Here is a 14,535-nt window from a genome sequence, read left to right as displayed (position 1 = left end):
CCCAGCTTAGCACTACGGAAGGGAAGGAAGGGCTGCTCCAGCGCCCCCTGGTTTCTAGCCTGACCCACTGCAGGCATGTGCCTGAATTTCCTCAGTCTAAAGAGAATATCTGTCTGGTTACAAACAGGTTCAGCCTAACCAGTTTAGACTAACCTGCAAAGATTGAATCAAGGCAGGCTCAGGCTTTTTGAATGTCTGTCCCTAGCCATTAGCACAGAACTGTAAAGCACCCTGCTGGGACCTGGCTTGGCTATCTCCACACAGTTCTGTATTGCAAAGGTGCTCAACCCCCCAGCCCATGGGCCAGATCTTGCCCATAGCACTATGTCATTCAGCCTTCAGAGTCCCCACAGATCTGTGGGAAAGTCTGCAGGCCATGGCTCTGCAGCCTAAATTGGGTGCAAGGGGCATCAGTGGGCCCAGACCAGGGTAATGCAGGGCCCCTGGAGCGTGATCCCAGCAGGGTGGGACTATGAAGAGGGGGTGTGGGGCCCAATCCTAGTGTTCAGGGTTGGCACAGGATCTGCTCTGGCCTGCAGACTGGCCCCATGCTATTCATCTGACCCAGACAACCAAAATCACAGGCATCACTGCTCTACTGTACTGTGAAGATACACCCTAAGTCATATTAAGGGCAAAACCAGCTCTCCAAGGCTTTGCTCACCTCAGTGTCAGGCAGAGCTCCCATGTATTGTAGCGGGAAGCTCATTTACTTGTGAACAGTCTGGGTAAAAATCTGAGGACTCTATGCCACTGCTTTTACAGTTTTACAATCTTCTCACAGCCATGACAGGAGGAGGCAGCAAAATGACTGGGCAAACAAACATACCTTTGACTGCTCTTTATTGGAAATGTAAAACTGTTCCTGAGAAACACTGCCTATGATAAAGATACAGCAACAATTACTCTTTGTAGAAAGGTGTCATTGAAGAGACATTGCACTGGGATCTGGGGACATTTTCCCTGCAGGAAAAATCATTTTGGAATACCTGCAATTCAATCTGTTACAATGACCACAAAAAGTGCATGTCAGAAATGCTTTTGGATTACGCAGGTCACTTATATTTTTGTGCTGTGATTTGATTCCCACCTGTTGTAACTACTTCTTCAACAACACATGAATTTCTAAACTCTCTTTGTATATTTTCAGTCTTCTTCAAAACCCATAGACTACTTAGAAATATTCTCATCAACTTCAGTAGGCTTTGGATCAAGCTGCTTTCCTCCTTATAAACAGTAGCATTTTTACTTACAACCTTTAGAGACAAACCAGAGCCCCTTGTAATGCAGAGAGGAAGTTGCTTTCTTGCCTCAGTGCCTGCATACATGGATGAAACAATACAGTCTTAAAGTCCTTTAAAGAGGTTGTAGCAGGAGAGCATTGGTGACTCATTCAACCCCCGTTTTCTTTACATGTCTGATAGCACTTGGGAATAATGCTATAGGGAAATGACAGAAATCCAGACTGCAAGAAAAGTCCTTGTAAAACTGTCAAAATGCATGGGCTGTATTCAACACAGATATTGCAACATGTAATAACATGCATGTGACCAAGAGCAAATTCAGCACATGTATCTGCTTTGTGATCACTGTATCATCATATGCTAAATAAAAAAACACACACAAATATAAGCCCACTAACTTCAGCCTATTTACCTCCTCCAGGGCAGAACTTATGCTCAGTGCAAAGGTTCATTATAAATGGCAACCAAATTCTTCACATTTCATCTTGCATTTGCTTATTAATGCAAAATACCCTGTCAGTCTGAATCCTACAACCCACACCATATATCCATATCCCCACACATTACCTGTGATTGCTAACTGTGTGACAAAGAAGGTCATCCTGGATTTTCTCTTCCTCTTCCAGGTAGAAAACAGCACAATGGAGTTTCCAGCAATTGTGACAATAAAGAGAATCCAAAGAGTAACCAGCTGCTCTGTCTGTGTTAGAGGGAAAAACAAAACACTGAGGTGAATGGATCAGCAGGTACATAAAGATGATAAGGGTTAAAAAAGGTAATGTGTGGGAACAAATGGGATGGCGATAAAGAAATTGTGATTTAATATGAGTTTTGACAACTGACTTTTAATTTTCTGGGAAAACCATTTTCTGGGAAGGGAAAAAGGCCTAGATTTATCGTAACTAAGCCTGTGAAACCCCAGTTTTATTCAATGGTGGTTAAATGTGGTTTCTAGTTTCACAAAGCCAATACAAATTTTCAGTTATCAAAATGAGGTGGTCCTCAGTCTTATTTTGTTGCTGTAGTAACCCATCCATCTTACTTAATGGAAGAAATGTATAAATGGCTTCCTTGAAAAATGAGGGGAAAATACAGTTTCATTTTTCTGAGTCCTGGGAAGTCTTAGGAGAGGTGAGCAACCCAGCTAGAAAATATAATATTGCATCACAGTACAAGTGATGAAGCAGAGTGGTATACAAAGAAATACATGATGGCATAAGTCCCTCTAGCATTAGCATGTATAAGAAGTTACCCAAACATTTTCAAAGCCTTGGAAATGTTTAGCCATAAGAACAAGGGAATATTAATATTTTCTTTTAAATTAATGTGTATGAAAACTGACTTTCCAAAGCCATTTGTTCATGTCTTGCTATTGGCACAAACCCTAATTGCAACAGTGAAAGTCAGCGTGTTCCTTGGCAGTAATAACTTTTCGTTGTTATTACTGCTTATTTTGGCCATGAAAGTGAAACACAGTTTGTTTCCTCCTATAAATACTATACACTCCTCTCAGTAATGCCTATATTTCAACATTTTTCACCTCTACCCATAATGTAACTTTGATAGGTGAAATCTCAAGAGCTTCAGACTAGCTGTGCAGTAACAGATTTGGGTAAGCAAATTGTCCAAGATAATTAGGTCTGAAAATCTCTTGAAAACAGGCTGTCTTGTAAAACATGTGGAACCACCTTTTGCACAAAACAGAAAAAGTAGAGGTGCTCATATAGTGCCAACAATGTATGTTTGTGCTATAGATGAGCTTGAAGCTTGTTACTGGGAAGGAATGAAAGAAAAAGTACCACAAACAGCACTGATTTAAATGAGTTTACACCAGGGATGAGTTAGTGTTTTTTCAGTTAAAAAAAAAAGCTACTTCACATAAAAAGAAAGGCAGTGGAGTAGTTTTGGTTCTTGGTTTCATAGGAGTATCTCAGAAAACAGTGATTGTATAATTCTGACAATAGGGTAGAATCAGGCCCTGCGATGCTAAGGTCTTCATGGGATTTAGACAGAAGGAACACATGTGGATTTGGAAATCATGCATTAGAGTGGATGACTTCTCTGGAGTACAAAAGGCAGAACAAGAAATAAATTCAATATAAATACAATCATCCTTAGTTAAAGAATAATACTAAAGATATGCAGTTCCAATCTAAACAAATGGACAATTAAACTCCCTATACAGACAGAATGCAAGCTGAATGCAAAAAGGTATATTTGAATTATCTTAATATAATTACACAGTGAAAAAAGAGCAAAGGAAGAAGCCTTTTTTAAAAATCTTTCTGTGACTCACATCAAAGAAAATAGGACATCTGAATTAATATGAATTAAAATTTGCGATATGTTATGAATTGCTGTGTGTATTCAATTAAGGCCAGTATGGTTATGATGTTTACATACAGTCTTTTTATTTCAATGGCTGGCTTCTTGACAGCAAAGCATACCATCTCAATTTTCAGCTACAATTCTGAAACTGATTTGCAAAAACATAATAACAGCCTTCATTAAAAAGTGATCATTTTTCAGACACTATAGTTACCATTTCTTCTAAATAAAGGAAGAGACTATGATGTCTTGTGTACTACTAGGTGTGTCTACACGAGACACTTTACTGCCTAGTAGTGTAGTTTACTGCACAGAAAGCGTGTGCATTTACACATGCAAATGCATAGTAAAAATGGCTACTTGTGAGTAAATTTGCTACCTCAGTGCTGTGCAGCTGCCAGACCCATGTCATCCAGGCCTGCAAGCTGCTGCCAGGCCAGTCAGCACCCAGCACCCAGGCCCAGCTTCAGGAAGCTCCTGGCCACTGGAACCAGCTCCAGCTGCCCACTGCCAACCCCCATTAGCCTGCCCAGAGCCTGTGGGTGCTGCAGAGCATTGCCTTGTTGTGTGGCTCCCAGTCCCGTGCCATGCCCCTGTGCTGCAGGAAGCTGCCCAGGCCTGGCAGCACAGGGACAGCTGCGTCGAGGCTCACAGAGCCAGCATGGGAGGCCCAATGGCCTCATCATTGCCCACACTACACACCATCACCTTGGGCCCCTACTGGTCCATGGAAGAGACTGGCAAACTTGTGGCACTGTGTGGTGAGGCGGAGGTGCAGCAGCAGTTCACGTGGGACAGGCGCTCCAATGCCCACATTTATAAGGGGCTATCAGGCTAGACACAGGAGCACAGGCACAACTAGTTGGCATGGAAGTGCCTCATAAAGGTCAAGGCTTTGCGGGCACAGAGGGTCATCATCATGAACCACAACCATCAGTTGGGGAATACCAGCAAGTCCGTGCCCTTTATGTAGAAGCTGACTGAGGACCCCCCAGAGCCCAGGCCACAGCTGTGCTGTGTACTGCAGCACGAGCAGCCTGCCTGAGCACCCACTCTCGCCTGGCATCAGCAGTGATGTGTTACCAGGGGAGAGCCCCTGAGGACTCCAGTAGCCCATCCCACTGAGTTCCTCGGTCACAGCTTCCACCAGCAGCTTAGGGATCCTTGGCCAGTACCTGCCCAGACAGCTCTGCACCCTCAGCCCTAACCACAAGGTACAGCTAGCCAAGACACTGGCCTCCAGTAGTGCCAGCTTCTCCTGGGGGAGAGCTCCTGGCCAGGTGTCCACATGTTTTGCCCCGCATGCTTTGCCCTGCAACCTGAGTCCACTAGGAGCTGCATAGCATCACTGGGCATGCAAGCTCTGGCCACATGGTAAGCCCCACACTGCAGGGAGGGCCCTCGCTGCCCTGGCCCCTGCCCCCAACCTCCTCTCCCTGCCTGGGACAGCCATGCTCCCCTGGCCCCAGGTTTCCCTCCACAGCATGCAAGGAGGTGAGAACCAGTGCAAAACTTTATTGAGCAGCCTGTGCCCCAACAGATAAGTGGGCATGGGCCTTTCACATCCTGAGGAACATTTTGATGCCAGTGGCGATATCCTCTTTGGCTGGAGGGGGAGGGGGGAGAACAGGGACAGGTAGTGCAGTGACAAGTAGCTCTCCAGGCAATGGCAGAGGTTGTGGGGAAACCCAGACTTGCTCCCTGCACCATCGAAGCTCTGGGTCCCATGCCAGGTGTGCAGGTTCACCAGGGCACTATGGCAATCAGCAGCAGGGTGTAGTGGATTGGGCACCCCTCCATCCATGCAAATGGCTCCTCATGCAGTTCCCAGGACATGTGCAGCAAGGGCATGCTCAGGGTGCAGAGCCATCACGGGTGGAGAGGAGGCTGGCCCCAGGGTGCCTTCCAGGAGAAGCCCACTGCAGGGAGGGTGGGGGCATAGGCAGCTCCTCATCTCGATCATCTGGGAGCCCTGCATCCCCCTAGCCTGGGTGCCATGAGTTTGGCAGCAGCATAGGACAGAAGCTGGCCTACAGGAAGAAAAGGGGGGCAGCAGGGTCTGGAGCCATGGCAGCAGGAACTGCTAGAAGCCTGACATGTCCCAGACTGGGAATCAGGTGGAAGAGGCAAGCAGGCACCCAGCGGCCTGCCCATCTGATTTATCATGGTTCCTGGGCACCCGTGTATGCCTAACCCCCAATCTGAGGCTGGGCAGTTCACAGGCCCCTGTTATAGAGCATCTCTCTCAGAAATGTTGCAAACTCTCACAAACAACTTTTTGTATGCAGGGGAGAGGCCACAGCTGGCAGCCAGCATGCAGCTTCAGGGTCACTGCTGCCCATTCCTGGGTCCCTATGGATGTGCCAGCTCTATAGAAGGAGGACCCAGAACAACACTCTCCTCCTGGACGTGCTGGTGATGGCTGCAGAGGCCTGTCTGGCAGATGTGCACATCTGGTGGGTAGAGGATGTCACCTGCAAGGATGCATGGGACTGGGAGGACTGAGTATTCCGGGTGCATCTCCTGGCTTTGGAGTGCAAGTGTGTGGAGGTCCTGCGGGAGCAGGGTGCACTCTTGGCCAGGGCATTGGAGGCCATGGAGGAGGACCACCAGGTGCTGGACACTGTCCTGGCTCTTGCAGTTGCTTTCATGCTGCCTGCTGCCCTGCTCCCAACTGTAGTCCCATCTGGCCTCTGGCAGCTGCTCACCACCTAGCAATAGGACCCCTGAGCCTTGGTGGAGGTCCAGCACCACCTCCATGGGTCAGGAGACCCTGCCCTGGCCCCCACCTGGGTCCTCTGCCAGCCCGCCACCCCCACCTGGCCCAGCCCTGCTGCTCGCACCAACCCCACATGGGCATGTAGCCAAAACTGCCTCTAATGGGCCTGAGACTATACGCTAGCTCTGCTGGCCCTAGGCACTGGCTGCAGGAAGGGAAGCTGCCCATGCCAGGGGACCAGCAGCCACTGTTATGCCCGAGCTTGCCCCCCACCCATGGGCCTCGCCGCAGTGTGTGCACCCATGGGGGAGCAACCAGAGGCCAGGGTTCAGGCTGCCTGTCCCCAGGCTCCACTCCTGAGAGCACCCCACCCCACAGCCACCCACGCAAATGGAGCTGAGCAGGGAACAAGCTTCCCAGCATGTTCCCCACCTAGCTCTATGCTCACAGAGCTGAGCTGGGTACAGGCTCCCCAGCCTCTGCCCAACAATCATGGGGTGGGGGCTGGGTACTGTCCTGGTCAGGGTAGGTCCCAGTCCTCCTGCCCCAGTCCACTAATGGGGCAGCCAGCAGCAAGCTAGCTGCCCCACCAGTGAATCAGGGTAGGGAGCTGGGACCTGCTTCTCCCTTGCAGCTCTTTCCAACTTCCCTGATCGGGGAGGCAGGGCCAGGAGCTCTCTGCTGCTGGGGCAGGGGGACATTGTCTCCGACCCAGCAGGAGGTAGCCCCCAGAGGCAGGGTGTAATGTCCCAGCCCCAGACAGCTGTCTCCTGGCTTTGTGCTGCCTGCCAGCCCCTGAGCTAGCACCCAGGAGGAGTCAAGAGCTCCACCTGGTGGCACCAGGGGCCCATTGCAGGGCCCCATGAAGTGGGAACAGTTTGCTGTCATTAGCAACAAATCTGCTCCTGCTTTCCTGCATGTGTACATGCCTGTTCAGGAGCATTTACTCGTGAGTAAACTGATCCTTGATCAAATGCACATGTAGACACACCCAGTGTGTGATAACATCTGGCAAATGCTATCTTTTTGAATTATTATAGTAATTAGGCCTTACAAGATCACTGTCAGGTATGTAAGGATCACAGGATGCATCTACATGAGATGTTTACTGCACAGTAGACTAATCAGCTGCACAGTAAAGGTCATGTGTCTATATGGGCACCCCTATTAGGCTAGAGTAAACTAATGAACTGCAGCAGTAGTTGTAATACCTGTGAAAACAATTACTATCATGCTGCAGAGATTTTTATTCTGCAGGGGCACACGTGTAGACACTGCCTGGCTGGCTGGAGCATGCGGGTGCTTCAGTGTGGGCACTGCCTGCTGGCTAACCCTGCACTGGAGCACCCTTGTGCCCCAGCCAGCCCCTCTACAGCATGGTGAGCTGGGGGGAAGCAGACCTGGGATGGCAGCTGACTCCACGGTCCCCCTGCCAGCTGGGGCTGCTCCAATCAGCTCAATATATTGTGGTTTCAGGCACATATGAAGACGCAGAGCCCGGGAGCAATAAGCTCCAGAGTTTATTCATGTACATTAATTGCATGTGTACATGCACCCACACAGAGGTAAACAGAAGCAAGATGGAGTTAAACAATTCAATCAAGGTCACAAAACAAATCAGTAACAGAACTGAGAATTAAATGTACCAAGTTCTAATATCCTATGAAAATCACACTTTTAAATATACAAGGGGAAGAAGAAAGAGAGAAAGAAGCTTCAGACACTAGGTATCTAGCTATGCATAAAGCAGCAGTAAGAAAGAACAGAGCTAACTAAACAAGACAAGATTTTCTGAGGGGTCTTGGGCCAAGTTCTTCTCTTACATTCATGACACTGTGGAGTAGTTTCAAGGGAGTTTTAGTTGTAACTGGTATCACAAATAAATTTGCATATCTAGAGAGGCATAAATCTGTGTGAGAGAAACTTGTGAACAGAGCAAGTGTTTGCTATCTGAACTTTCCCCAGCACTTCCTGGCATGAGGTGACAAATCTCAATATCCATGCTGTGCAAAAGCTGCTAGGCTTGTTACAGGGATTGGGCCCAAATAAGCAATTTTATCTTCAAGATCTGAAGCCCCACAAGAAACTTGAGGTCAAGGCAGGCTAAGTGACAAAGAAAAGCTATTCTGTCGGAGTACTTGCAATGCATTAGTAGGAGTGTTGCCAGCTGATTGAGGGAAGTAATTATTCCTTTCTATTTGGCACTGATGAGGCCACATCTGGAGTACTGTGTCCAGTTTTGGATCCCCCACCACAGACAGGATGTGGACAAATTGAAGAGAGTCCAGTAACAAAAATGGAGGCTGGGGCATATGACTTCTGAGGAGAGGCTGAGGGAACTGGGCTTATTTAGTCTACAGAAGAGGAGACTGAGCGGGGATTTGATAGCAGTCTTTAACTACCTGAAGGGTGGTTCCAAAGAGATGGAGGTAGACTGTTCTCAGTGGTGACAGATGACAGAACAAGCAGCAAAGGTTTCAAGTTGCAACAAGGGACTATTAGGTTGGATATTAGAAAAAGCTCTCTCACTAGGAGGGGGTGGTGAAGCACTGGAACAGGTTAGCTAGAGAGGTGGTGGAATCTCCATCCTTGGAGGTTCTTAAGGCCTGGCTCGACAAAGCCCTGGCTGGAAGCCCCTAGTTGAGAATGGTCCTGCCTTGAGAGCTGGGGGTTGGACTAGATGACCTCCTAAGGTCCCTTCCAACCCTAATTTTCTATGATTCTATGTTGCTCCAGCACACAATTGCCAGATAAGCTGATCTGTCTCACCTTGGGTGCAAAGCAACATTAAGGGCACTTATATACAAGTGTGCAGTCTGGTCCGACGTGCTGGAATTCTAGCACATCAGAGCAGACTCAATTAATCAAGTCTTCTGGAGTGTGGCAACTGGTGAGCTCCAGCAGCCTCCTGTGTCTTGTGTATCAGTGTTCCCACACTTAAAAATAGCGGTGGGGTGCTTTATCTAAAGCTCTTTGAATGCGCTTTAGTTCAAGTATCCCCATTGCCATTTTTAAGCATGGGGACACTGCTACATGAGATGCTGCGGTGCTTTAACTAGAGCGGCTCTCAGAACTGCCACCCCACCACCTCCAGAACACATGTAAAAGTCCCTTTACTTTCTTGAACCTGATGAGTGACGGAAGACTTGTGATCTATTGACTTCCTCAATTATTAACCATTTCACAATCTTTACATGATTGCCCACTACCTCTCATTTCCAGGCTGTAACTTCTCTCCAGATGTTCTGACCCATTGGCTGCAGTGGCATAGTAATTGGGGGTCTTGTTACGGTTCCAGAGGCAACTGAGTTCAAGCAGTGCTCTGGACTCCTACCAAAGCTGTCTGCCATCACAAGCAGATTCAGGATGTATTAAAGGATAGTGTGCTGTGCAGCCCCTGAGACCATGGGGGAATTGTAATGAGGTGTGGCTGGAGCACCTAGAAAGGTAGGGGACACTAGGGAGCGAGGCAGGGAACAGGCACGTGAAGGGGGGGACCTTCCCCTGCCACAATCCCTGCCAGCACTGCTACCACTGTCCCTGACAGACCTGGGCCAAGGGGGGATCCCTGAGCCACTCCTGCTCCACTGTAGCTGGGGATGGTTGGGAGCAGCTGTGCAGGGAGCCAGGCTCCACTTAGGATGAAGATACACAGGTTTCTCCTTCCAGCCCCTGCTCCCTGCTTGCATTACTCCCTCTATTGCACAATGCATCTCCCTGCTGGCCAGAAACAGGTGCTGGAAAGAGGATACTCTAGTGATTGTACATGCGACCTCTACTTTTCCTAGCTAAACCTGGTTCCCCTCATAGTTGCCTCCTGCAGCACAAAGCAGAAGCAGATTAGTAGCAGCTCTGGGGCTTCCCCTGTGTTTGCATCAGCCAGGGACAGTAGCAGGGGAGTACATCCTGCTTCCAGTGCTGTTCGCAGCCGGGAGGGAATACCTGCAAGGGAGAGACAGGTAGGGAGCGCATGCTGGAAGTATAAACCAGAGCCTGTGGCTGGAGCAGGGCAGGACAGGTTCAAGAGCCCACCCTGGTGCCAGATCAGCTGTGAACAAAGGCAAAAGGGGAGTGCAACAGTACCCCTTACAAGGATCCTGCACTTGATCCAGTTTTAAAAGAGGTACAGGGCTATTTGGGCTGGGGAGTCAAAGACATCTGGACATATTGCTTACCGCATCACTTCCGCATCTGATGCTGGTTACAGAACCAGGCAATCCTGAACCATGTTAGCCCAGGCTGCTAGGCCTTTTCTGCACAAGCCTATTGCTATAAATTACAGCAGTGTGCCTATAATATTGCTCAGCCTCTTTCCATACCAGAACCAAAGAATTGCCAAAGGTTGCTTATGTACATTCTTAGAGGCCTGGAACCACTGTAGTGCTAAATGCTAACTTCTGCATATTTTTATTCAGGTATAACTCAGCAATTAGTAATAAAGATGAAGGACTATTAGCTTGGTTACACACTCATTGAGTATCCCAATGCTGTATTCTCTACTCAGCCAGCAGTCTGTATGTTAACAAGGTGGAAGCTGAGACACATTATAACACGTGATAGCCAACAGGTAAAGTTTGGAATCAATTCTTCTTAACTTCCAAAAGTATGAGGAATGGGAATTAAATAGAGAAAGTATTGTAGGCATGGTGAGCTGGAGAAATCTCTCTCCCTGTGCTAATCTTATGCTAGTATTAGTGTTGAACTAGGGTCTGTTTGCCTCTGAGGTATTCATCAGTAAAACTGATACTGAAAGTAAGTGATGAAACCTTGGGGAAGAAGGAGGGTGGCAGAAATCATACAACTGGAAAGGACCAGTACGATCAACAAATCTGGTGCCTTGTCGCGGGCAGGTAGTATTGGGCTCAGACCATCACTGTTAAGAATCAGGGCTCTATTTCTACTACAGAAATGCTTAGCTTCAAATTTCAATCATTCAATCTGTCTGCTAGGCTGAATCTCCCAGATGTTTTCTGTTTCTCATTTAGGTATTTACAAGCAGTGATCAAACCAACCCTTAACCTTTCTAATAAGCTAGATAAGTTGAGTTCCTGGAATTTTGTACTATAAAGCATTTTTAATCCTTTTTAAAGTCTTTTCTAAACATTCTCTAAATTATTTATCAGCATCTTTCATGAATTGAGGACACCAGAACTGGGTACACTATTTTAGCTGCAGTCACCCAAGTACCAAATACAGGGGTAAGATGAACTACTCTTAATTTATATTCTTTTAAAATATCCAAATATCATATTATCCCTCTTAGCCATAGCATCACATTAGCAGCTCATCTTCAGCCAGGTATCTACCCTTACCCTTAGCCTTTTTCAGAAGCATTGCTCCCTAGGGAAGCCTCCCTCTTTCTGTAAGCATCATCCACAACCCTTTCTCCTAGAGGTATGATTTTACATTTGTGCATGAAAATTATTGTTTGCTTGTGGCCCTGCTTACCAAGCAACTCATATTATTCTGTATTCATGCCTGGTCTTCATTATTTTCCACTTCCCCAGTCTTTGCCATCAGCAAATGTTATCAGTAATGATTTGTTGTTCTAAACATTAACTAGCATAAAACGGAGAATTAATCCTTGTAGAATCCCACAAAAACACTCACTCATTGATTTTCTGTTTACAATTAGACCTTTCAAGACCTATCAGTTTGTTATTACTATTTAGTCTGTGCTATGGTGACTTTATATCTTCTGGTTTCCTAGTCAGCATATAATGTGGTAGCAAGAGAAGTGAAGGTAGTACTGGTGGAAGAATAGGGATAATGAACACAAACCCCAAACCAGCAAAACCCAAAGGGGATGTTGTGTAGCAGGTTGAATACATTGATTCAGCACATACCTACTGCATCTTCTACATGTGAGGCTTCTAAGGGAGTATGGAAATCCTAAAGAGTGAGGTGGTGATAAGACCTACCAGCCACAAAGATGATTTGCCAGAGTAGTGTTGTTACCTTCTGTAATGATGAGTGCAAAATGCATGTGCTTCCTTTTCATCAATGCAAGCTACCAATTGCCTCAAAAATCAAATATTTCCATGCCCTTCAACTGCCAATAATGAATGAAAGTCATTTTCTTTTTGCAGTGTTCACATGGCATTTCTCAGAGCTAGAAGCAAGAAAAAGCAGCACAATTCCAACAAGAAGTTTTCAACTAACACAGCCAGGTTTCCTTCAGAAATAGAGATGTTTTGTGACTGTTCTACTATCATTGTATCCTAACTATGGTAATTTACCCAATACCCTGATTATTGAGCATCTGCCTGCTTGGAGGTGTTTTAGTCATGGAGTTAACTGTCACCTTCATTACTTATTGAAATGCTGTTCCAGTAAAATTATTTTGACTTACAGCCCAGATTTAGATCTGGGGAAAGGAAAAGGCAAAATATTGCACTTGGTCCTATTCTATTTCCACTACTACTTTAGAAATCTAAATTAAGACTTTCCCTTAACTGAAAGCTTATTGGAGATAATAGAGGAGAAAACATATTACTAGTAGAAAGAAGTCAGCAGTGTGTTAATTTTTATATTCAAGTAGAAACCTAGAGTAATTCCACATACTTCAATAATTATGCCAGCTTTACACTGCAGTAAGATAGTGGAGTTCAACCTTTTTAGCAGTTGTGCCCCAAATTAGCTGCACAACTTCCCTAAGTGCCACTTCAATCCCTTTCCCTTGCTTGATCTGCTACTTTGCTTTCTGCTCCCTGCCCTATCTGGTGTGTGTCACACACACAGGCTGCCCATGCCACTCATGGTATCTGTGCTGCATATTGGCTGCCCCTGCACTAAGAAATCAGAATTGGTTGCTAAAGGACATCCATCTAGATATCCCTTGCTCATTATCATCTGAAAGCCTAAGTCTACATTTGAAGTCGTAAGTAAATAACTTTCAAAGATAAATTACAGCATTTTTAGTCACCTGTTTAATAACATTGACTGAAATGACTCCACAAACCATCACAGCAGAATAGTGCATGACATGCAGCCTGAAATTAAGTGCCGTATAATGGATGCCAGCAGCCAAAGCAATCAGAATTGAGGATGTAACTCATTAGCACCCCTGCCTTTTCCCAACATCCATATACTCCTGTGCTGGAAAAAGCAACATGCTACTCTTGATAAAAACAAAGATGATAAAATGTATTTATTCTTAATGTCCCTTTCACTATCATGCCTAACACAGCTTTTAAAAATAAAAAAATACTTTTTTCAGAGACTTTACAACTCTCCTTTAAACCTAAAGAAAGTGCGATCAGAATCTCTTGATCAAGAGATGCACCATACATTGCAGAGGTAGATGGAAAATTGATACAAACCCCACATATTGTGATCATGACTGTAATAGATAAGGTAAAAGATTTATTCAAACAAGAAAATCCACTGATTTCAGTAGAACACATGAAAAATTACAATACGTCCATAGCATCAGCAACCTACCACAGCACATTATGGCAGACCTTTTAAGTTTTTAGTTTGAGGCTTATGTTACTTTATTTTTCAATAATTGCCTGATGCATGAGAATAGTCCTTACAAAGAAAACTGCAAATATCAATCATAAGTTTACACCAAGAAGTCTTTCACAGTGTTTATCCCTTCCTTGTAAAGGTACTGAAAAGGCAAAGTGCAGCAAGCATGTGAGACCAGTGAAGCATGCTGTCTGTACCTTAAAGGAATAGTAAAAGGATCCCCATTCCTCTTCCTCCACCACTTCAGTGAAAGTCACTGTTTCTGTGCAAGTTACAAGGGTAAAATCCAGCCAGTCTGTACTTCCATTTGAGCTGCTAATGGCTTCTGTAAAACTGTCTTGCATTTCTAGGTTTTGTTTGAGCTCTCTTGGTTCTTCTTGAGGGAAAAAAAACAACCCCAAATCCCCCAGTTAAACAGATCCAAGCTCTTTGCAGAGGAGTGCAGCAGCAAATACAGCTTTTCTGCTCCACCACTGTCTACCACGGGTATCAGGGCTTCAGTGCAGCTGAGTAATTCAAAACCAAGCTAGAGTCTTTCCTGGAAGCTGTACTGTGATACAATTCAGACACCAGCTGTCCACACACACTTCTCCATCAGCTGAAGCAGCAGCCAGTAACGTCACTACTAGCAGCTGTGGAATCATATCTAAGCCTCGCTAACTCCAGACTGTCTTGCCTCCGCAGATTCCCACTATAAGGGTCAGGACTGGCTTTAAACATGTTAACATCCATGAGGTATTATACCTCAGCAGGCTGGCTATTTCTTGCTGC

The 14,535-nt window shown here is 46.0% G+C and overlaps 1 protein-coding gene and 1 long non-coding RNA gene across 2 annotated transcripts in view; one reads left to right on the top strand and one right to left on the bottom strand.

Moving 5' to 3' along the window:
* Window positions 1–14,296, bottom strand: part of NPSR1 (neuropeptide S receptor 1) — a 122,018-nt gene extending 107,722 nt beyond the window's left edge. The window contains exons 1-2 of the mRNA XM_025200586.1: window positions 13,962–14,296; window positions 1,812–1,944 (exon numbers count right to left, since the gene is read on the bottom strand). Coding sequence (XP_025056371.1) covers window positions 1,812–1,944; window positions 13,962–14,108 — 280 coding nt within the window. The 5' untranslated portion in view covers window positions 14,109–14,296. The remainder of the gene's footprint in view (window positions 1–1,811; window positions 1,945–13,961) is intronic.
* On the top strand, window positions 10,718–12,455 carry LOC102379423. Its single transcript, XR_323468.1, has 3 exons — window positions 10,718–10,858; window positions 11,415–11,489; window positions 12,381–12,455. It is a non-coding gene; the product is annotated as an uncharacterized LOC102379423 (long non-coding RNA).
* Window positions 14,297–14,535: the final 239 nt, after the last annotated feature.

The sequence above is a fragment of the Alligator sinensis genome, unplaced genomic scaffold, assembly GCF_000455745.1.
Source record: "Alligator sinensis unplaced genomic scaffold, ASM45574v1 scaffold86_1, whole genome shotgun sequence".
In the NCBI taxonomy this organism is placed as follows: domain Eukaryota; kingdom Metazoa; phylum Chordata; order Crocodylia; family Alligatoridae; genus Alligator; species Alligator sinensis.
The sequence above is the reverse complement of the archived record's forward strand: the minus strand, read 5'-3'. Positions and strand labels throughout refer to the sequence as shown.